Source organism: Homarus americanus, unplaced genomic scaffold (genome assembly GCF_018991925.1).
Source record: "Homarus americanus isolate GMGI-L3 unplaced genomic scaffold, GMGI_Hamer_2.0 scaffold34360, whole genome shotgun sequence".
NCBI classification, from domain to species: domain Eukaryota; kingdom Metazoa; phylum Arthropoda; class Malacostraca; order Decapoda; family Nephropidae; genus Homarus; species Homarus americanus.
In genome coordinates, this window is record NW_024739403.1 from 10,065,956 (window position 1) to 10,090,455 (window position 24,500).

The 24,500-nt window shown below is 38.0% G+C and overlaps 1 protein-coding gene across 1 annotated transcript in view; it reads left to right on the forward strand.

Moving 5' to 3' along the window:
• The first annotated feature begins 2,777 nt into the window (after positions 1 to 2,777).
• The window catches only part of LOC121874643 (valine--tRNA ligase-like), a 72,722-nt gene continuing 50,999 nt past the window's right edge, over positions 2,778 to 24,500 (forward strand). The window contains exon 1 of the mRNA XM_042378872.1: positions 2,778 to 2,901. Within this exon, the coding sequence (XP_042234806.1) occupies positions 2,816 to 2,901 (86 nt within the window). The 5' untranslated portion in view covers positions 2,778 to 2,815. The remainder of the gene's footprint in view (positions 2,902 to 24,500) is intronic.

Sequence of the window (24,500 nt, forward strand, 5' to 3'; positions counted from 1 at the left end):
TCTGCGCATGCGCGTACAGCGCGCATGTGCCCAAAGCATGAACTAACACTTGGTGACAAAAGGGAGTGTGAATATAAAACATATAATACAGAGACCTGAATCAATAATGGTAAGTAGTACAGAGTTACATATTACAGGCATATTCGTCTCGTATATCTACACTCAGTAACGAAGATCTTATTGAACTAGATGCACAGAAAATTGCAGAGGAATAAGAGGAGACAAAATGTAGAATAAGAACCTGCACCCCGCAAAAAGTTTTCAGTGAAACATATGGCAGAGGCATTTGCTACAATTAATAAAGCAATGCAAATGTTTATTGGCATGGATCAAAATTATGAGCGTTATGCCAAAGTTGACAGAACGATCCAAGATTCACTTGCTTGCTACAGAGAAATTTATAATGAAAAGAAAAAGGAAACTGTGCAGTCCAAATTGGACATCTATTTCAAGAAGTCCCCCAGTGCTGTCTCCTCACGCCCCACCAGTGCTGCCTCTTCACTCCCTCAAGATGAACCAATACCTTCAACCAGCAAGTTTTCACAGCACATAAACCTGTCTGAAGAAAGTGACATTGATGACCCACCCAGCCCTGTCTCCTCTTCTGCTTCTTCCAATTAATACACAGCGAACCCTCGCTTTACGCGGTTTCACTTTACGCGGTTTCACTTTACGCGTGTCTGCATTTACTTCTACATTTACGCGGTACCCTGCCAGAACCAGAATTCCCACTTGGAATTCCCACTACTCGGTGCATCTACTCATATATGCGGGTGAAGTATAATTTTTTTATTTAGCTCATAAAATTCATACAAATTACCCGCCCAGAATATAATTTGCATTGCTGGAATTCTTACAATTTGATGATCATTTTGAATATAAGCATCATAGATTTTGCATTAGACATACAAATTTTAGATCTAATGCAAGTATTTTGTTTACTCAGAGCAAATATATTATCTTTTGTACAAAATATATGACGTGTATATTCAAAATATTCCTGGTCTTGCAAGGAATCCAGCAATGTGAACTATATTATCCAAACTTAAGTCTGAGGTATTATTTATTACTAAAAAGGTAAATATTCTGGTTTCTCCCAAACATTTCTCTGGTAGGGAGGGAAGGTGGGGGGTGGGGGGAGGGAGGGACCGACCGACCGACCCAGCTGGCGTGGTGGGAAGAGGAGGGGGAGGCAAGGTGGGGTATTTTGATTGACAGATAGTGTCGTGAAGAATATTTTTTTTTATTAACTGAAGATATTTGTTTTAGCTCATAAAATTCATACAAATTACCCAGCCAGAATATAATTTACATTGCTGGAATTCCTACAATTTGATGATCATTTTGAATATAAACATCATTGATTTTGCATTAGACATACAAATTTTAGATCTAATGTAAATATTTTGTTTACTCTGAGTAAATATGTTATCTTTTGTGCATAATATATGACATTTATATTCAAAATATTCCTGGTCTTACAAGGAATTCAGCAATGTCAATTAAATTATCCTAACTTTAGTTTGAGGTATTATTTATTACTGTACCTTAAAATCTAGTGTTTTCCCCCAAACATTTCTCAGAGAGGGAAGAGCCAGCGAGTGTGAGAAGAGGGGGAGGGAGTTGAGTTCATTATTTGAATGGACATTAACTTGGTGACTGTATTTCTCTATTTCTCTTAAATATTAATTGTGTGCGTGTACCATCATAAAATTAAGATGTTATTATTACTAGAACATAGGTATTGTGTCAGAAAAAGTGGTGTTTGGGGGTCGGCCCGGTCTCTATTTCAATTAATCCAACATGTTATGTTGTTCACTTTACGCGTTTCCATGGGTTCAATTGACCGCGTAAAGTGAGGGTTCACTGTAGTCTCCATGTATCCTGTAAATAGAAAATTATGGGGGCCCTGTGTGCATTCAGCTGACTACATTTAAGGTAAGTGCTCAGTCACACTGTATCCATTCCTCATTATTTATTACGTTTAGTGTACTGTATTTCATTGTAGATTTTTTTTTTTTTTTTTTTTTATGTTCGACTTGCGACCTGGATTTGGGTCCCTAACCCCGTCGGAAGTCGGGGAGCATATATATATATACAGTTGTATACAGTAGTACCCCGATTTACACGGTCAATTGAACCCACAGGTTACCGCGGAAAGTGAAAACCGCGTAAAGTGAACAACAGAACATATGGGATTAATTCCAATAGAGACTGGCCCGACCCCCAAACTCCACTTTTTCCGACACAATACCTATGTTGTAGTAAAAATAACATCTTAATTTTATGATGGTATGCACACACAATTAATATTTAAGAGAAATACAGTTACCAGGTTAATGTCCATTCAAATAATGGACTCGACTCCCCCCCGCCCCCTTCCCAGCTCACTGGCTCCTACCTCTTTGAGAAATGTTTGGGTGAAAACACTAGATTTTAACATTTAGTAATAAATAATACCTCAGACTAAAGTTAGGATAATATAATTGACATTTCTGGATTCCTTGCAGGTCAGGGAATATTTTGAATGTAAACTTCATATATTTTGCACAAAGGATAAAATATTTGCTTTGTGTAAACCAAATTATTACATTAGATCTAAATTTTGTATGTCTAATGGAAAATCCATGATGTTTATATTCAAAATGATCATCATATTGTAAGAATTCCAGCTATGCAAATTATATTCTGATAGTGCTAGCAAAAAAAAATTATCTCGTACCTATACAGTATTATTGTTTTACGTAATCCTGTTTTTTTTTTTTTTTTTTTTCAGAGAAATTTAGATGAACCAAACCCTGAAGGCATTTTCATCATGGTAATACCTCCCCCAAATGTTACAGGAAGTCTTCATCTTGGTCACGCTCTTACAAATTCTGTTGAGGATGCCATCTGCCGCTGGTATGTACAATATTTAGAATAGAAACTTAATTTTTTCACAAGGAGTTTATGAAAAGTGGCTGTACCCATCAGACTTAGTTAAAAAAAATTTTATGCTTTGTGATGTGACAAAGGAAAATAAAGAGATAAAATAAAATAGATGCACTATGGAATTCCCCAGGGTGAGTACCGGTATGAGAGTGGCCTGAAGGTGTGTTGATTGTTTATGGAATGATTAATGGCTATTTTCATCAGTTTAATGTTCTTATATTTACTCAAATCACAGTACTGTACTGTAATCAAATTATGTTTAACTCTTAGCAAACAACTCCACAACTTCAGTGGTGAGTTAGGCAGTACATGGCCTTAAATATTTTCAGGGTGGCCTAAGGCATCCACAACCTGTGTAGCATTGAAATACACAGACTAGTAATGTAGGAAACAGGTACCATTAGTTTATGCACTAACACATATTTCTTGACCTACTAGGTATATTGATCAATGTACTATACAACCTGAAAAAGTTAATGGAGTCTGAGGAACATCATTGAATTGTAAGAAAATTGCTGAATGTTAATTTTATCTCAATTCTTGTTATGCTGCTGCAGCAATACTTATCACCACACATGTCAGACACTCAGGGTACCCTTAATGCTTGGAAGTCTACCTATGATGCCTACTTCCCACTCTAAAAGTGGGTTGGCAGTAGGAAGCACATCCAACCATAAAACTTGCTTCAAATTTGCCATGTCATCAGGTAATCATGGCTAACCCATGCAAGCATAGAAAATGTCCATAAAATGGTGATGATGGCTTACAATTTTATTTTTTTATTGGGATTAACCCACCTGGGTACATGTCGCTGACCCACATCAGGAAAAAAAATAAATGAAGCAAAGATAAATACAGAAATGGAAAATATAAAGCAAATAAAGAGTGAGAAATGATTGAAACCCTGCAATTATGTGTAAACTAGGCAGAAAGTCAGTCAGATAGCAACCTGGGACTTGGTCACAATATTTGTGATCCCATATGGTAGCAGGGTCTACCATTAGACAACACATTATGCTTCCAATATCTTCCCAGTCTGTAGTACTTCCCTTTTTGATAGCTGCTGTGTCTACTACCCACAACAAGTCATCTTTTTTATTTGTACCTTAAGCATTGTTTATTTGAATATTTCATGCAATTAAGCCATAGACTGGAACTGTATCACACAAAATGGCATTTCATACAAGGTACCACAAACTCTTGTCTACAAGTCCTTCAACAGTGGAACATTGTAAATTTGGCTTTCCAAAAAACTGGCAGTACAGTGTTGTATTTTAAAATATGTTAGGGATCCTCAATATGCATTGGGGATGTGTTTCAGTGTAAAGCAACTTTTAGTGAAACATTTTATATTGAGGAATTTTCCCCACAAGAATGAATATAAATGGGGATATACAGTATGTATTCCAACATGTACAGTTATAGTACTTAAAAATCAGGGTAAATATGTACACCCCCTACACGGCTCAATATCATTGCGCAATAAGTTGTCTACGACTCCAGCGCTCATAGAGGCAACATGGCAGACACAGATATGGCATGTATAGCCATTGCATTAGCCTATTGTGTTCAGAAAAAAAAGAAAAAGAAAAAGCATCAGTGGATGAAAGAGTGGTACATGAAAAGACAGGAATATAGCCATGAAAATTTGTTAAAGGACATAAGAGTCAGTGAACCAGATGATTTCAAAAACTTAATGCCCATGGATGATGCAGCATTTGATGATTTACTGAAGATGGTAACCCAATTGATTTCCAAAGGGAACACTGTATTGTGGGAGTGTATCACTGTAAGTCAGCGGTTATCAGTAACATTGCTTAGTAGCGCATGTCCCCTCAGGCAATCAGCTGTATCATTATGGAGACATGTGAAACTTTTATACACTGCCTCAAAGATCCTTTGTGGCAGACTTGTTGACGGGAAACACATTGCTGCGACGAAGGTAGCACACACATACACTGACGGGTTATTACAAAATATTTCACTCACATGACGCAATAATACACGTATTGCACAATAAAAATCAATCTGATTTTGATTCCTTCAATATATTGCATTATTCTTCATTACTTACCCTAAACTATCAATATTATTACGCAATATTGGTGTTTGCGCAATAATATTGACCTTGTAGGGGCTGCTTTACAATGGGGTCATTGTAACATAGTGATATCCGTCAGCCGGAACAATTGGTGCAAAGCATTTCTGGAAATTGAGATTTCCTGGTAACGAGACGACTCTCAAAGCCAGAAAAAAAAATCCCTCATCCCCGGAATTTTCCGTGTAACAGAACATTTTTCTCAAAAGTTACAGAAATGGCACATTACATCATCTCTTAAACCCAGAAGAATATCCCCCATCCCTGAAATTTTCCTGGTACTGTACTGTACTAGAAAATTTTTCCCAGATTTTCTGGAAAATGCGCCTGATTTTCATCTCTCAAGCCCGGAAAAAACCCCCCCTATCCCCGGAATTAAATGGGTACTGGGAAAATTTTCTTAAGAATTTTCCATAAAATGTGGCCCATGGAAAAAAATTTTCGAAGACAGAATTATCCGGGAAATTCCAGCTTTGGGAATGATTTTCTGAGAAAATTTCAATTCCAGCTTTTGGAGAGTTCTGGTTAAGAGGGATTCCAGCTAATGCAGATATTACTGTACTGTATACTACAATAGGTGATATGGAAATACAGTAGAACCTTGATAAATCGGATTTATTGGGTCAGAACCTAGTCCGAAAAACGAATATACAGTGGTCCCTCGGTTAATGACATTTCGGTTAACGAATTACCTTCCATAAGAATATTAAATTCGGTTAACGAACAAAAATTTGGTGAACGAAATTTTTACGAAAATGCTTTGGCTTGCTTACCAGCTGGAAGATTAGTCCGCCAATACAGAAATCGGTTCTAGGGCTTGCATTCGTTAAAATTGGAGTAAATATCAAGAAGGTTGTACTATTCAGTAATTTTCCAAGTTTTATATTAAAATTTTTAGTCATTTTAACACTTATTTAACATAATTGCAGTACAGGGAACTAGTTTTTGATGCGCCAATCAGCCACTTCACTCACCCAACAAGGCCTCAGTTTCTATCTCTGTTCAGTGGAGGAAACATCTTGCTTGTGGGTGTCTTGAACACAGTATTTTTACGTTTTTACAGTACAGTATTACCCCGCCTAACGCGGTTTCACTTAACGCGTTTTATCATATACGCGGTGCCTCGCCAGAGCTGAACTTTCACTTAACGCGGAATTTTTCATCATATACGCGGTGAGTGTCCGGCTCGAGACGCTATTTTTAGATTTTGCCCACGCGCCACCCGCCTGCCCGCCTGCCTGCCTCTCCCTCCTCCTCCCTCCGCTTGGGCAAGCCGCGCGGTAAGGTTGCGCAGTGTGTGTCATTGTTGCGTTATCACTGACGTCATATGACGTATCGGACTGTGATTGGCCATGCATCCCTACCCCCCTCTGCTGCTAGCTGTAATTGGCTTAAAGTATTATGACGTGACCACCCCGGGGAGGGAGGGAGGGAGGGAGGGAGGGAGGAGAGACGATGCTTGACATAGCTGCGGCAGTTTCATCCCTCAAGGCCACACCGTGTAAACGCGCATCCATTTTTCCGTAAAATGGCTTCCGCCGGACCACCACCGCCCCCAGAGAGAGACCTTTCCTTACCTGGACCCAGCGGCACTAAGCCAAAGAAGATACGACGTTCATTAAGCTACGAGGTGAAGTACCAAATTGTTCAAGATTTGGAGAAAGGAAGACGGCAAGTTGATCTCGCGCGCCAGCATGGCGTCAACGAATCTACGATTCGCACGATCAAGAAGGATGCAGCCAAGATCAAAGAGCACATCTATCAGGTATTGCCAGCACCCTGTTCTGGCAATACCTGATAGATGAAGTGGAAAATTTGCTGGTGAGTTATTTGGTTCGTCAGGCGCGACGCAACATGGCGGTGGACACGCGCTCAGTGCAGGAGTACGCACGTGAGCTATACGCAGCAGTGTCACATAAGCTGGGAATTGCAGAGCCCAAACCCTTCAATGCTTCCTCTGGTTGGCTGCATAGGTTTAAGAAGAGGAACAAGATCACCAACATCAACATTGGTGGTGAGGAAGCGAGTGCTGACCGTGTGGCGGCTAGAGATTTTCCTCCGTTCTTACGTGAGATTATGGAGGAAGGACAGTACAGTGACGACCAGGTGTTTAACATGGACGAATCTGGTCTTTTCTGGAAAAAGTTACCTTCCAAGACCTTCGTTGTCCAGTCTGCCAGCAAGGTAAGGGGTCGGAAGTTGCAGAAGGAACGCATCACCGTCCTGTTTACCACCAATGCCTCCGGTACCTGTAAACCAAAGTTATCGGTGATTCACACAGCCCGCAAGCCGCACGCCTACAAGAATATGGACATGAACAAGCTTAATGTCCACTGGCTAACCGCACGTAAGGCGTGGATGTCCTCTTCTCTGTCCCTCTTCTGGTTTGACAACTGTTTTGTTCCTGACGTGAAGAAATTCTGCGAGCAACAGAATGTTCCATTCAATATTTTGTTGCTCCTTGACAACGCACCTGGACACTCGCCCCTACTTATGGATCGTCACCCCAACGTAAAAGTGGTCTTCCTTCCTCCCAACACTACGTCATTAATCCAGCCCATGGACCAGGAGTTGATCTGCAATGTGAAAGCTGCGTACTCTGCAAAGAAGTTCAAGCTCCTGAACGACTCTACCAACACCAAGGATGAGTTGCGTAAGCTGGGTGACACCGACAGCGAGAGCAAAAGCGACGAGGACAAGGAACAAGAGGCGGTGACTCAAGAACTTCTCGTCAAACAATTTTGGAAGAAGTTTAACGTTAAACAAGCTGTAGACTTCTTGGTGGAGGCATGGGATCTGCTGACTATTGCTACGATTCGTCACGCATGGAGACATGTGTTGCATGGCATACCAGGTGAGAGGAGGAGTGAACCTGTGACTGGTCAGGTTCAGACTGTTGCAGTAGCAGTGGACCTTGCCAGAGAAGCTGCGCTCAATATTACAGCTGAAGGCTTCTCCGAGACCACCAACGAAGACATCCTGGAGGTGATCAAAGATCCTGAAGTGACTGCCGACGAGATGTTGGAAGAAGAACATGCCAGTGAAGAGGAGGAAGAAGGTGCGTCATTCTCCGAAGAACCTAGTTTAAGTCATAGTGATATTAAGTGTGCCATAGAGTTTGCAGAAAAAATTAAGTCCGTCCTTTCCCGCGACAATGACGATGAACGCTATGAAGTCTTCCATACCCGACTGGTGCAGGCTATGGAGCTGTACATCACGGTGTATCATGACAACATCAACGCCAGCCGTCAGCAAAGCATAACCGAGTTCTTCGCCCGTAACCCACCACAGCCTGCCCAAGCCAGTGATAGTGAAAGTGAAGTTGACTTTGAGGGATTTGTCAGGGAAGCCCTGACAACTGTAAGTGACAGTGATGGTGATTCACCTAGTAATGGTGATACACCTGAGGGCCAGTAATCTGCCCTCTGCCTCGGAACCAGCCTCCATCCCCGTATGCCGACCCATCTCTTCTACAACCGTAAGTGTTACATCTAACTTTTAGTTTCTCTAACTTAACCTTCATTTTTACTATGTTAACCTTTATCTTTCCTAACCTAACCTCTTCTATATTACTTGTTTTTTCATACCATCATAAAGTTAAGATAGAATTTTTACTACAACATAGTTATGTGTCGTCAAAAAGTGGAGTTTGGGGGTCGGGCTGGTTTCTATTGGAATTAATCCCATATGTTCTGTTGTTCACTTAACGCGGATTTCACTTAACGCGGGACCCTCTGGGTTCAATTGACCGCGTTAAGTGGGGTACAACTGTACAATTATTGGCCATTCTGAAATTTATTTAACATATTGACAATATATAGTGCAATGCAGTGTTGATTTAAAGAAAATAATCTTGAATTACACCTAGTGAACTTAAAATTTTATGGGTGAAATGACGGCATCAAAGCATGGGGTGATTTCTCTTCCACTCCCACTTCCTTCTCCTCCACCCCCACTTCTAATTCCCATCATCATCATCAACCAGGAGCCTTCTACATGCACACCTCAAAGTAAGTGTACTTTACTGCATTTTTTTTTACTTTGTATGTAATTTTCGGTGAGCTGGAACCAATTAGCCCAAATCCCATTGAAACAATGGTTTCGGTTAACGAAATTTTCGGTTAACGAACGACCTTCTGGAACGAATTGTGTTCGTTAACCGAGGAACCATCGACTGTATTGAGTGGTAGGGGGGTGGAGATACTGTAACACTGTTATCTGAACTGTTTTAAGAAAATCAGTTGTTATCATCTTATTACTGCACTTCAACAACTAAGGTCTTTAAGTGTATAACAAGGTTATTAAAAGAATATTACATCAACATTAAAAAAATGAAACAGAACTCTCTGGGTTGAAAACAGACAATATAAGTTTTGTTGTCAATAACTGTTGTCACCGAGATGATTGTTATTTACTGTAAAGTGTTAGGGTATATGAAAGTAACCATATAATTTGTTCTATGAATGAAGAGAAAACTGTATACTGTACAGCACTATGAAGATAAAAATAAGTATAGGAGTACAGTATGTTGTATGTGGAAGACGAATGTTTATTTGGGAGCAGCTGGCAGAGGGGAGGGGGGTAGCGTGGGTGGGTAGCTCCCTCCCCACAACTTCCACAAGATTTCTTTAGCACTTCTTTAGGCAATTCCTCCACAATTCTCATAAAATTTAGGATCATTTGGTGCCAGTTTGATAAAATATTATCCTAAACGAATCAGCTTTCCTGAAAAAAGAATCCCACACTGAACACCACGAGTCATTTCATACTGTTACGACCCTTCTTCTTTCACCGCTTACCCAGCTTCCACCACTGGTTACCAGTGGCTCGGGTCATATGTACAGAAGCAGTAGATATCTCACATGAGTTGTAGAATTACCACTGGCTATCCCGCCAGTCTCCGGTAATTCCCTGACAATCAGTATCAGTGGACAGACAAACAACAGGCAGGTAGATTTCCATCAGGTCATAAAAACACACTTGTGTACTGTAGTCTCCTTTAATGAGCACAAATTATTTACTACTCTGCTCACAAGGGAATGTCTTCACAGCTTGACTCCTCACTTCGAATATATAGTCAGCACACCAGTGTACAATTCCATAGTCTTCTCACTTTATATTAATCACAACAATTCCACAATACTTGCACAACACTTGTCTTCAGTTGTTCTGCTAGGCTTGTTCCTTACACTGTGAACAGAAGTGATCGACTGACTCCTAGCCTGCTTGCTGCTGTTTATCTACGCCTCGTCAGACGCTTCTCGAACATCCTAGAATCACCCAGAGACTCCTGGGAGATTGTAGAATGTTCTACTCTGATTGAGGCTTATAATAATAAGTAAATCATAACAAAAATGCTGCAATACATTCTAGAATAGTCCTACATAATTAATACATCATGGTATACACCAAAATTTTAATAAATTTGCCCAAATAACTGCTCCATGGGACCGAAAACAATCAAAACACCTATTTTACAAAATTATAATACAAAATTATGCCTCGGCAAAACAATACTCATTTGTTTACAAAGAGCAAATAGCTGATTGGCTTACCATAATGTCTGTCTTCAACATTTAGTAAATTAGTACAGTGCAGTTGTGTACAGTTTATCATTACAGTACTTAATAAATACTACAGTATTGCAGTTTATTTATTACCACTTAATAAATACTGCAGTATTGTAGTGTAGTTATCATCACCTAATAAGTAATACTGTAGTGTGAAGTACTATTCATTTGCATATACAGTACCCTGGTTTATTCATTAATCATTTGTTTAAGTGTACAAGTAGCCAAAATGAGTCATCATATTGCACTCAAGAGGTAGTAAATAACATTTTTAAGAAGGTATCTTCATATCAAATACTATATAATGTGTTAATGACCCATGTTATAAGCTAGTCTGCAGAAAGTTCTCACACGAGCACATCTTTAGTGAATAACCTTACAGTGTATCCCTTTATTTTCAAGTTATATTACAAATTACACACGGTACCAGTGGTCCTTCGGTTAACGAATGGTTCGATTAACGAAATTTCGGTTCATGAATTAGCTCCCATAAGGATCTTCAATTCGGTTAACAAACAAAACTAAGATTAACGAAATCCTTACGACAAACACGTTTTGTTGTGAGCATCAGCTGATTGGCTAGTCCACCAATACAGTAATCTGTTCTGTGTTTACATTCGTTTCCAGTGGAGTAAATATTAAGAAGGTTGTGCTCTTTAATATTTTTGCATTTTTTATATTAAAATTATTAGTAATTTTAAAATTTAGTTAACATATTGATAATTGATAATATATGCAGTACAATACAGGGAACTAGTTTTTTGTGTGCCCATCAGCCGCTTGACTCACCCGCCAAAGCGTCAGTTTAACTTTGCTTACAGTGGAGGAAACATCGTGTTTGTAGCTTTCTTGAATACAAAGTATTTTTACGTTTTTACATTACAATTATTGGTCATTCTGAAATTTAGTTAACATATTGATAATTTAATATATAGCGCAGTGCAGTGTTGATTTAAAGAAAATAATCTTTAATTACAGATAGTGAACATAAAATTTTATTGGCAAAATTACTGTACTGCATCAAGCATGGGTCCAAAGAAATCTAGAAAGGCAATTTCAATTCAAGTGAAACATGAAATTATTAAGAAACATGAAGAAGGCATTAGAACCAATGTACTGAGTAAAGAATATGGCATATTGGCATCAAATGTGTCTAGAATTATTGCTTCCAAGAAGCATTAAAATGCTTCTCTTCTCCCTTCTCCTCCACCCTGACTTCCTTCTCTTCTCCCTTCTCCTCCTCCACCTCCACTTCTAATTCCCATCATCATCATCAACCAGCAACATTCTACATACACACCTCAAAGTAAATGTACTTTACTGCATTTTATTATACTTTGTATGTACTTTTCTGTGAGCAGGAACCAATTACCCAATATCCCATTGAAATAGTGGATTTGGTAAACGAACGACTGTGGAATGAATTGTGTTCGTTAACCGAGGGACCACTGTATCGTGTTTTTTCTCTAGCAATGAAGATGTTACATTAATCATGATGAACCATAAACCATAAGAGGCCAATCATATGAGAATATAATACTGAATTGTAATGATTAAACTTCTTAGTAACAATGTAACAGTAAGACACAATAATACGGAGAACATAATATCTCTACCTTTACCAACTGTGTATCTGCTGAAGTGACTGTCACCATGAATATAACAGCTACTTGTGAAACTGTCGTATATGTAACGACCTTCCTGGGTTGTCACCACTTGTGACAATCACTTGTGAAGCAAGTTACCTTATATTTTAGACATATTAAAATATAGATCAAAGTTTATTGGATCTTCTGTAGTGAAATCCAATACGTTCCTTTTGTTTGTATTTATTATAAAAGGTTTCTATGTACACTTTCAAAAAGGATTATCACCGTAACTTAACCACTGTAGCTATGAGTGTTAAATGAGGACGGAGGCTATCTTAAATAGCTCTGCTAAGTATGTCTTGTCGATGTGAGAGTTGAGTGAGAATGAGTAGGGACATGTCGAGGGAGAACGGAAATATATTCGACGTTCTCCCTCGAGGGAAGACGGAACCATCAACGATGACCCTATAAAACGTCTTCCTCTAGTGAGTGATATCAAACTACTGCCTGCAATAAGTGGTCAGAAAGCCGGTTACTTGATCCTTAGCTCAGCACCAAGTGATGCGACTTCCTGTGGTCACACCTTATCACGTGCTGTAAACATGAGCCTCATTGCTAGTGAAAAGTTACAGGGGGTGATATTTATACAAGTCTAATGTAATTAACCCATATTTATATAAATCTTTCTGCCTATAAGATGGGCTAATACAGAATTAATAAATAAATAAACTTGATGAATGCAGCAACACCTGATCAGCCGCAGCCTGCTTACATACTCAAGTGTCTTAGTTCTCAGTAGGCCTATTGCAAACCTGATTAGACCACTGTATACTATTCAGTAAGTGTTGTTCATTTCATATGATTTTTTTTATCTAATCTTCCCCATTTCTTCTTCTTATTTTTTGTTTATTATTATTATTTCTGGTGACAAGAGCATCTCAATAGTCCGAAAAAAGCGAATTCCGATATGTGGAAGTCCGGAGTCTGATTTATCGAGGTTTTACTGTATCATATTTGTATCACAAGAGAGACACCTTGCGGGACGCCACAAAACTCGCATGCTCCTCACACTGGCTGCAAAAATGCTGGCAATTTTAAACCTACCTGCAGACATTCTTGGGTACATTCAGGATATCATCCGCGAATAATCGAAGGCCGCGAAATAAAAATTTGTGAATTATCCAGGCATACTATAATATAATATAATACAGTAAAGCCTCGAATAACGACGGTAATGTGTCCTCTTGCAGTGTAAGGTGAATCATCATATCATTAATTACCATTAAAATAAAGCAATAATAATGAGATGCATTCCCAAGTGTGACCTTTTCATAAATTTTTGAGGCTTTTTAATGTTTATGTTTATGAATGCACCTTATACAATATAAATCAATAATAATAAGATCACACAAGTGGAGATGGGATGCTATTATTGTTGTCAGTGTTTACACCCATAATGTCAGTTATCCATCTGAAACTGAAGAAAATAAGACCCTGGTTGTTACTGTTGTAAAATTAATGTAAAAAAATATGTTTGTTTTAATTAATGTTATTTAATTTACAGTCATGCGCCGGTTAACGTCCTAGATACGTTCTTGGAAACGTGATGTTAACCGGAATAGACGTTGTCCGAAATTACATAAACATATGGGATTTATTGTAATTGGTTCCAGGCACCCAACCCCAAGTTTCCCATTTTATGACCATTTAGACCCACTAAGTGTGTGTGTATATATATATATATACACATATATATATATATATATATACAGTGACCCCTCGTTTAACGAACGCCTCGGTTAACAAAATTTCGGTTCACGAACTGCCTTCCATAAGGATCTTCAATTCGGTTAATGAACAAAAATTCGGTTAACGAATTTCTTACGAACCAACCTCAAAAAGGTTTTCGCTTGCACTGGCTGGGCAACCAGCTTTAGTATCAGTCCGCCAATACATTAATCGGTTCTAGGGCTTAAATTCCTTACTATTTTAGTAAATATCAAGAAGTTTATACTATTCAATAATTTTAAAAGTTTAACATTCAATTTTTTTGCCATTTTAACAATTATTGAACATAATTGAAGGTAAAGTGACTAGTTTAAAGCGCAGCATCCAGCCTCTTAACACAGCAAACAGGCGTTAGTCTCTCTCTATTTTCATTGGAGGTAACATCTTGCTTGAGACTCTCTTCAACTAAACGCTTTTTTTCTGTGTTTCCAAGCAAATTATTGGTCATTTTGAAATATATTTTACATATTGACAATATATAATGCAGTGCAGTGTTGATTTAAAGATAATAATCTTGAAATACACCAAGAGAGCTAAAATTTTATGGGTGAAATGGTGCCATGGGGTGACTTCTCTTCCACCCCAATGCCTTCTCTTCTTCCTTCTCCTCCACCCCCATTCTAATTCCCATCATCATCATCATCATCATCCAGGAGCCTTCTACATACACACCTCAAAGTAAGTGAACTTTTCTTCCATTTTTGTTGAATTTAGGAAATTTTCGGTGAGCTGGAACCAATTACCCAAAAACCCATTGAAACAATGGTTTCGGTTAACAAACTTTTCGGTTAACGAACGACCTTCTGGAATGGATTGAGTTCGTTAACCGAGGGGTCACTGTATATATATATAATGTTATGGTAAATATCATAAACACACATAGGCATGGCTAGGTTTATTACAAAGTGATGAAAAGGGTACGCTTAATACTGTAGTCCACAAAACATGTAGCTATGTGTCTCTTTATTTGAGTGCCCCGTTAAAGGAGTCCGTTTTCTCTCACTTCAGGACTCCTGAGTCATCCATTTTCTCTTAATCTTAGAGTGCAGTGCACCAGAGACTTCGTTATTCCTTAGTAATGACACAGAATTTGAAATTGCAACCCCAATTGCAACTGAGGTTGCAATTATTGAGGCAACTTAGATATGTCTGATTACAGTTGGAATATTCAAGATCCATTGTGAGTGATGTTTAAAGCTTCAACTGTCTTTATGGTTGGTAAAACTTGTCAAGTCTGTCAGTCTGAGTGGCATGTGTGAGTCCTTTCATTCAGACCCACTAAATATATAATGTTATGGTAATTATCAGAAACACACATAGGCATGACTAGGTTTATTACAAAGTGATGAAAATGATACGATCAATACTGTACAGTGGGTAGTCCACAAAACATGTAACCATGTCTCTTTATTTGAGTGCCCCGTCATAGGAGTCCGTTTTCTCTCACTTCAGGACGCCTGAGTCGTCCGTTTTCTCTTAATCTTAGAGTGCAGTGCACCAGAGACTTCGTTATTCCTTAGTATTGACACAGAATTTGAAATTGCAATCCTAATTGTAACTGGGGTTGCAATTGTTGAGGCAACTAGATATGTCTGATTACAGCAAATGTGTTATTGTCAATTTGTAGGTGAAAGATTTTATCCTCAATAGATGTAGGTTAACATTACACATGGAGGCAAATGCCTAAGGAAGGAAGGATATTCCTTTAACACATAATATCTGGCCAGTATGGGGAGGATAATCGTGTCTCCGTCAGGGTGTCGTGGAGTGGTGGTCCAGCAGGCGTCACGGAAGTGTTTTTTTTTTTTGAGGGGGGGCCACGGACGTATATGCGATTGGACGTTGTTCGGTTGGACGTTAACCGGCACATGACTGTACAGTAAAATTAACCACTGATGTTAAAGAAAAAAGAGAGTGGAACGGCAATGCATTTATGCGCTCTCAAGGAATCATAGCATCCTTTATCTTATTAAGAATATGTACAAAAGACTCACAATTGTTTATTACTGAATATGTATTTGATTGAATTTATGTTTATATATGCGAAATGAACAATGCAATTCATTAATACTATGTAGAATATTAAAACACACAAGAGGAGAGGAGACAGCATTGTTTTCGTTCATGTTTATAACACCCGTAAAATTAATGTAAAAAAATTTATATGTATGTTATAAGTAATGTTATTTAATGTTAATAAATGGAACAATAGAAGTAGCTAACCATTAATGGTAAAGAAAAAACAAAATAGATTGAGAACACCATCATATGTAAGTGTGTACATGTGAAAACATCGTCATTTCTCTACAAAAGAACATGAAAACAACACTTATTAATGTTCATATATGTTTTAGATTAAAGTAATGTAAAGTGTAGTAGGCAGCTATCGCCTGGGAAGATATTGGAAGCATATTGTGTTGTCTAATAGTAGACCCTGCTGCCATATGGCATCACGAAAATTGTGACGTCCCAGGTTGCTTATCTGACGTTCTGCCTCATTTACCTGTAGACACAATTACAGGGTCTCAATTGTTTCTCTTACTATTGACAACACAACATACACACAGGTACATTGTTTCTCACTCTTGATTTTTTTTCATTTTTGCATTTCTTTATGGTTCTTTATTATTACTATTATTATTATTATTATTATTATTATTATTATTATTATTATTATTATTATTATTGTTATCATTATCATTATCAATATTATTTCATTATCGCCCCCCCAGGCCCCGATGTGGGTCAGTGACCTGTGCCCGGGTGGGCTACTCCCCGTAAAAAAAAAAATATATAAATAAAAAATAAATAAATACCCGGTTAGGGGTTCCGGATTGACTGTTAATCCGAAAGTCGGTTAATCGAGGTTTTGCTGTACTACATTATGCAAAAACTAACATTTTAAAAGATCAAAATCATATTGAAATATTACATGGCTTCTAAAAGCTGCTGGTTGAGTGTGAGAGACTGGGGAGCTTGGCTGCTCGAGCAAACAGCCGTCAGCAGAGGCGGGAAATATGAAGTTGTTCGCAAGACAATTTTCTGTTTATCTTGTTCCCGAGTTCAGGACAAGATTTCTTCAGTTAAAATTTCAGTTAATTTTGGCGTACATCTATAATATAGTTATATCTGATGATATCTACAGTTACAGCAAATGTGAGACTAAATATACAACAAATTTACACTCCTCTCTCCTTCCCCACTGATATCTATAAACAACGTAGATCTACCTTTCCTTCTCTCTCTTCGTCTCAATTCCTGTACTTTTATTCCACCTCTGTATTCTTTCATGCCTCCAGTCGCTTTCAACCTTTCGTAGCCTATGCCATTTCTGTTCATGCCTTCTAAGTTACCCGGTATCTGTATTTCTCCCCACCATGTAACTTTCTCATTTTTATATCGTCCTCCAAATGAATCTCTTTCTTCTGTACTTCACCATACCCACATTATGTCGTGACCATGCTTTTAACGCTCTCTCCCTCTCTCTCTCTCAGATGATAATGCTGGAATATTAGAAAACTGCAGCTAAGATTTTGCTGACAACTTTATTGCATTACAGTATAATTCATCCCTCCATCACAATGACAGCACCTTATCCTTCCACAATCATTTCACTACTACTGTTATCTTCCCCACTACTGTCATCTGAGTTTAAGTTAATTACATAATTTTCAAGCAAGTGATTTAGAGCTGTATCTTTGGCTCTATATTCATCTTCTATTTTCAATGTATGTCTTATACAGTTTTGCCAATGCTTTGGGTTTATGTGTTGGATTGCCTCATTGGTAATTTCCTCAACCCTTTTCATGGACTGTTTTGCATTAGAGTTTTTCTTTTTCACTTCACACTTCATTTGGGCCCAAACAAGTTCAATGGGATTAAACATGCAGTGGTAAGAAGGTACAGTAGTCTGAGTACTTTATGTCCATGGTGTATAGCTATTTGATCTATTTCATATTCCTGTTTTTCTTTGTGCTGTTTGCAGACCTGAAGTAATTCTACTTTTGTGTAGGAAGGATCATAACAGATGTTATTTGATCCTAGTCACTGCATTACTTCACACTTCTTGCTGCTACTTGTTGGTACTTTTTTATGATCTTTGAATGATAAGATGCATTGTCCATAATGATGAGTGATCCTTCTTAGATGTTTTGGGTTAGTTTCTCTTTAAACCAGGTCTTAAACTGTTATGATCCATTGAATCGTGGTAGTCACCCCTGGCTCCATTCTTGGACCTAAACATCAACAGAGCTCCGGGTATGAATCCCTGACGACTACCAGCATGCACAATGATAAACCTGGCTCCTCTTCCTGATTTGAGTTGGGGTCCTGCTGATCTGTCATTCACAGTCCAACATCGCTCAAAACATTAATTCTGGTTGATCCAGTTTCATCTAGATATACCTCTGGATGGGATTAGAGCTTTCTCTGTTCTTTTGTATGTATCTGAGGTATTTGTTTCTTGCAGCTTAAATGTCCTCCCTCTCCATCAAGATTTTCCTGCTACTTTGAACTTTTCTGTACTTGAACCACAGCTTCTTTACTATTTTATAAAGTGAACTCTGCGACCCTTGAAAACTGAGAGGAGGCTGCTTTACCCTCTCCAACAATGCTGACAGTGTAGGTAGTTCACCTCTTTCATAAAACGAGAGGGGCTCTCTTCTGATGCATTCTCTATCAAAATCATCAAGTTGTCCTACGACAGGTGAAGGTCTTGAACTTGGGGTTGGCGAACATATTACTCCGTTTGGCGATTTCTTTGCTTCTGCCTTGATTCTTTCCACTGTGTTCATAGAGACCCGAGTTGCTGTGGCTGTCTTCTGCACAACTTTTTCCATCGTCTCGCAAGAACCTTCTTGAGCAAAGAATTGGTGAACGTTCATGATGATATTCCTACTCTGACTTTTGTATCTGCTTGGAGAGTGTCGAGAGGGTCTGCCAATGTCATAGTGTCGTTTCTTGCTTCTGCTGTCATGTTGGACCTCGGGAAGTTGTTCCATACCTTCCTGCCGACAACACCCGTTTAAATATAGTGCAACCAAAACCATGAATATATAAAATAAAATAGCAAATGTAAGGTATGTACGGTAACTAAAGGGAATTTATTGTTGGTTTTACATACCATATCCGGCAATGCTTTTTCTAATAAATAAAATTTACAATGGAAAAGAGTTGCTTAGCTACTTGAATTGAGTATTAATATAGCAATTCATCATATATTGACCATTTGACTGTTCAGATATTTAATCACATAACTCAGCCAGAGCAAGGGAGATGGGGAGGAGGAGAGTTTGTAACTCCTCCCTTGTGCCCCTCATAATCTCATTAGAGAGCTCTGATATCATAACATCGCTTACGTATTCTTGTATGCCCCTATTTCAAGGCAAGACAAAATAAAATTTATGAAACACGCTATAATACTCATGCGAATTCTCATTCCTAATTTAATATGTATAATACTGAAACAGAATATGAGTTCACTATAGCAGGTGGAGGAGGGGATGTATGTCTCCCGCCACCTTTATATACCCCGCTGCACATAATATTGCCACAACTGTTGTAACAGCAGATATTCCCATCAAACAACAACAGCAAAATCACAAGAGACTTACTGCTCATGTGAGAGTAGACAGCATATTGTAGCATAAGCGGGGAGTTTTCTGGGAAAGTTCAAAAGTTATCTGCTAAAAGTCATTTGCAGCCATATTTCCCGCGTCTGCTGATGGCTGTTCTCTCGAGCTGCCAAGCTCCCCAGTCTCTCACACTCATCCACCAACTTTTAGGGGTCGTGTAATATTTCAATGTGATTCTGATGTTTTAAAATGTTAGTTTTGCATAAAGTAGTATTACTGATATGCAATTTGTCTTGGTATGACTTATTGTGGATAAAAATAAGTATATATTAAATGCATCCTCTGAAAGTGTGAATTTGCTACCAGTGTTTAACAGTTTATTCAGGTATAAGATTTCTGATGAATTTCCTATGTGCTTATGTTTGAAATAACAAATATATGTATCTTATATAATTTAGCTAAATATCTTTCTCGTCAGAAACGGTCATCCCACTGATTAGGAATAAACTCATTTAGAGATACAGGTTGTACCTCTCTAGTCGGCATTCTGTGGTCCGGAAACTCCCGTGGTCCGGAACGATTTTAGTTTGTCTAATAGGTAGATAAGAAGCTTTTTTTTTTATTATCTGAATTATTATTATTGTTATTACAGGAGTATTAAATTTTTGCCCCTCAGGCCCCAATGTGGGTCAGAGACCTATGCCCGGGTGGGCTAATCCCCGTAAAAAAAAAAAACAACAAAGCCGCGGGAAATTAAGGTTTGTTTACATCCGGCAGTTTGGCTGCTCTCTCTCTCTCTCTCTGCTTGTCTATACAGAGTACAACATTTAACCCTTCAATATATATGAGCAGTAAATAAGTGTTGCTTTCATATTCTTATGTAGAGTAATGACGATATGTTTTCTAATGACACTTACATATCATGATCTCACTTTTGTTTCCATTAATGGTTAGCTCTTATATTGTTCCATTTATTAACATTAAATAACATTACATGTACAGTTAACCCTCACTTTCGCGGTCCACATTCCGGCGTTTCCACGTTCACGCGGTGCCCTGCGAACCCAGGATGCTCACATTCGCGGTGCGTATGCCCTTTGCGGGAGAGCAGCTGGCGAGCCGCGCCATTTGGATCCAAACCTCCGCCATCGCCATGTTGTAGCCAAGCTGCGCATTAAAATCGCCCAGTCATCAAAACATTACCAGTTCTTCACCCGCCACCCACCACAACCGGCCCAAGTCAGTGATAGTGATAATTATGGTGAGGATATGGACTTATATGGACTTTGGGAGTTTGACAAAGAGGCCCTGCAAGCCTCATGTGGTGGATAGTGATACAATTGATACAAGTGACACAGGTGAGGGCCAATAATCTGCCCTCTGCCTCGGAACCAACCGGCCATCCCGTGTGCCCAGCCATTTTTCTACTAATGTAAGTGTTAAAAACCTAATATTATTGATATTTCTCTTAATTATTAATTGTGTGCATACCATCATAAAGTTAAGATAATATTTTTACTACAACATAGTTGTGTGTCGTCAAAAAGTGGAGTTTGGGGATCGGCCCAGACTCCATTTCAATTATCCCATATGTTATGTTATTCACTTTCTGCGTTTCTCTTTCCGGGACCCTCCGGGTTACATTAACCGGCGTAAAGTGAGGGTTTTAATACTTCAAAACAACCATATTAATTTTTACATTAATTTTACTACAGCTTCAATCAGGGTCTTATTTTCTTCAGTTTTATATGTAGAACCAATCAGTCACTGGTTTTGTAGCTTTTAACAAAACAATGCCGGCAGCCGTCGTCTCCTCGTGTTTTAATATTCCACGTATTATTAATGAGTTGTATTGTTAATTTGCACCTAAGCATTAATTAAATAAAAACAAATTCAGAAACATTAATTAAAATATATATGAACAGTAAATAAGTGTTGCTTTCATATTCTTGTGTAAATTAACAACGATATGTTTTCATGATGCGCCTTACATGCCTGTGATCTCTCTTTTTTCTTTACCATTATCGTTAGCTACTTCTATTGTTCCATTTATTAACATTAAATAACATTACTTAAAACAACCATATTAATTTTACTACAGCACAACCAGGGTCTTATTTTCTTCAGTTTATATGTAAGAGCAGTCAGTCACGGTTTTGTAATCAACAAAAACAATGCTGTCTCATTTCCTCGTGTTTTAATATTCTCACGTATTATTAATGAATTGTATTGCTCATTTTGCACACACAAACATTAATTCAATCAAAACTTTCAGTAATAAACAATAATGAATCTCTTGTCCATAAGAGAAATGGCGCTGTTTACATGATTGTGCGTCGTTTGAATGTTGGTGGGCGTTCAAACCCGTCGAAATTGGAGTTTCAGCGGTCAAAATTTTAAATGTGTTTGTTTTTTTGTGTTCAAATAAGCTGTCGAATTAAAAACTTGCGAAATTTGAGAAGCTACTGTACGACATTTAACCCTTCAATATGTCTTCAAAGAGACCATGAAGCAGAGAAAGTGGTGCTAGTGCTTCCAAGCGTAAGCACAAGTCACTATCTATCCAGGAAAAGGGTGAATTTCCATGGTCCGGCACCGGTCAGGTCCCATGGTTGCCGGACTAGAGAGGTACAACCTGTACATCATTACTTCAAGATGAAATTGGACAGGTTTGCAACAGCCAGTCAGCTGTAACTCTTGAGGAGGCGGGCATCTTTACTCAGCTGAGAAAAAGTGCGCTATAGTGAAGTATTTATTGTTTATGTCCTTTAGAGTGATTTTTTGTTTTTTGCTTATAAAATGTCATAGAAGTGACCAGGGAAAATATAATTTACATTGCTGCCTTCTTATTAAATAGTGATTAATTTGTATATAAACATGCAATAGTTTGCACTTGACATAAAGAGTTTATTAATACAGTGAACCCTCACTTTCTGGCGGTCAATTCAACCCACTGAGTGAAAGCGCGTAAAGTGAACAACACTCTTTATATGGGATTAAATGAAATAGAGACCGGCTGACCCCCAAACTCCACTTTTTCCGACACAATACCTATGTTCTAGTAAAAAAACATCTTAATTTATGATGGTACATCCACAATTAATAAGAGAAATAGAGAAATACAGTCGCCAAGTTAATGTCCATTCAAATAATGGACTCGACTCCCTCCCCTCTTCTCACACTACACTCACTGGCTCTTCCCTCTGAGAAATTTTTTGGGGAAAACCACTAGATTTTAAGGTACTGTATAGTAATAAATAATACCTCAAACTAAAGTTAGGATAATTTAATTGACATTGCTGGATTCCTTGTAAGACCAGGAATATTTTGAATATAAATGTCATATATTTTGCACAAAAGATAACATATTTACTCAGAGTAAACAAAATACTTACATTAGATCTAAAATTTGTATGTCTATTGCAAAATCTATGATGATTATATTCAAAATGATCATCAAATTGTAAGAATTCCAGCAATGTAAATTATATTCTGGCCAGTAATTTGTATGAATTTTATGAGCTAAAACAAATATCTTCAATAAATAAACAAAATATACTTACGAAAATACTATCTGTCAATCAAAATACCCCACCTCCCCCCTCTTCCCACCTGCTCCTGGGTCCTCCCTCCCTCCTACCCCTCACCCCCACCTTCCCTCCCTACCAGAGAAATTATTGGGTTATAACAGTATATTTACATTTTAGTAATAAATAATACCTCAGACTAAAGTTAGGATAATATAGTTCACATTGCTGGATTCCTTGCAAGACCAGGAATATTTTGAATATTCCGTCATATATTTTGCACAAAAGATAACATATTTGCTCTGAGTAAACAAAATACTTGCATTAGATCTAAAATTTGTATGTCTAATGCAAAATCTATGATGCTTATATTCAAAATGATCATCAAATTGTAAGAATTCCAGCAATGTAAATTGTATTCTGGCCGGATAATTTGTATGAATTTTATGAGCTAAATAAAAAAATTATACTTCACCCGAGTATATGAATAGAGGCACCGCGTAAAGTGGGAATTCCGGTTCTGGCAGGGTACCGCGTAAATGTAGAAACGCGTAAAGTGAAACCACGTAAAGCGAGGGTTCACTGTACTGTAATTAATTTAGTGTACATTTTAGTACAGTACAGGTTTGCACTTAAGACAATTATTTCTTTACTTTTCTTTTAGGATGGTGTGTGCATGTAAATGAACAAAAGAAAGGAAAGAAATTTATGTAAATCTACCCAAAAATACAATTGAAAAATTGTACATTACTGAAATGCACTAAAAATTTTATCTCGTGCAAAATATATAGCGTTTATATTCAAATTATTTGCTGTCTTGCAAGGATTCTAGCAATGCAAATTATATTCTCCTAAATAGTCTGTGATATTATATAAGATAAAAACTTAAAGCCTATTGTAGCATAGTGTATGTGGCCAGTTGTCTAATTTCTCTTTGTGTGTGTCAATTCTCTTTGTTATGGCCACATACACACATACAATAAGGGAGATCGCGCACTCAGGATGGAGGTGAGAAAGGAAATTCACAATGGCGTTTTCTATATACAGTTGGTCCTCATATTACGCGGTTAATGTAACCCGGAGGGTCCCGCGGAAAGTGAGGAACGCGTAAAGTGAACAACATAACATATGGGATTAATTAAAATGGAGTCCGGGCCGATCCCCAAACTCCACTTTTTGACGACACATAACTATGTTGCAGTAAAAATTTTATCTTAACTTTATGATGGTATGAAAAACAAGTAATATAGAAGAGGTTAGGTTAGGAAAGATAAAGGTTAACATAGGAAAAATGAGGTTACCTTAAACTAAAAGTTAGGTGAAACACTTACGGTAGTAAGAGAGATGGGTCGGCATCACGGGGATGGAGGCTGGTTCAGAGGCAGAGGGGCAGATTACTGGCCCTCAGGTGAATCACCATTACT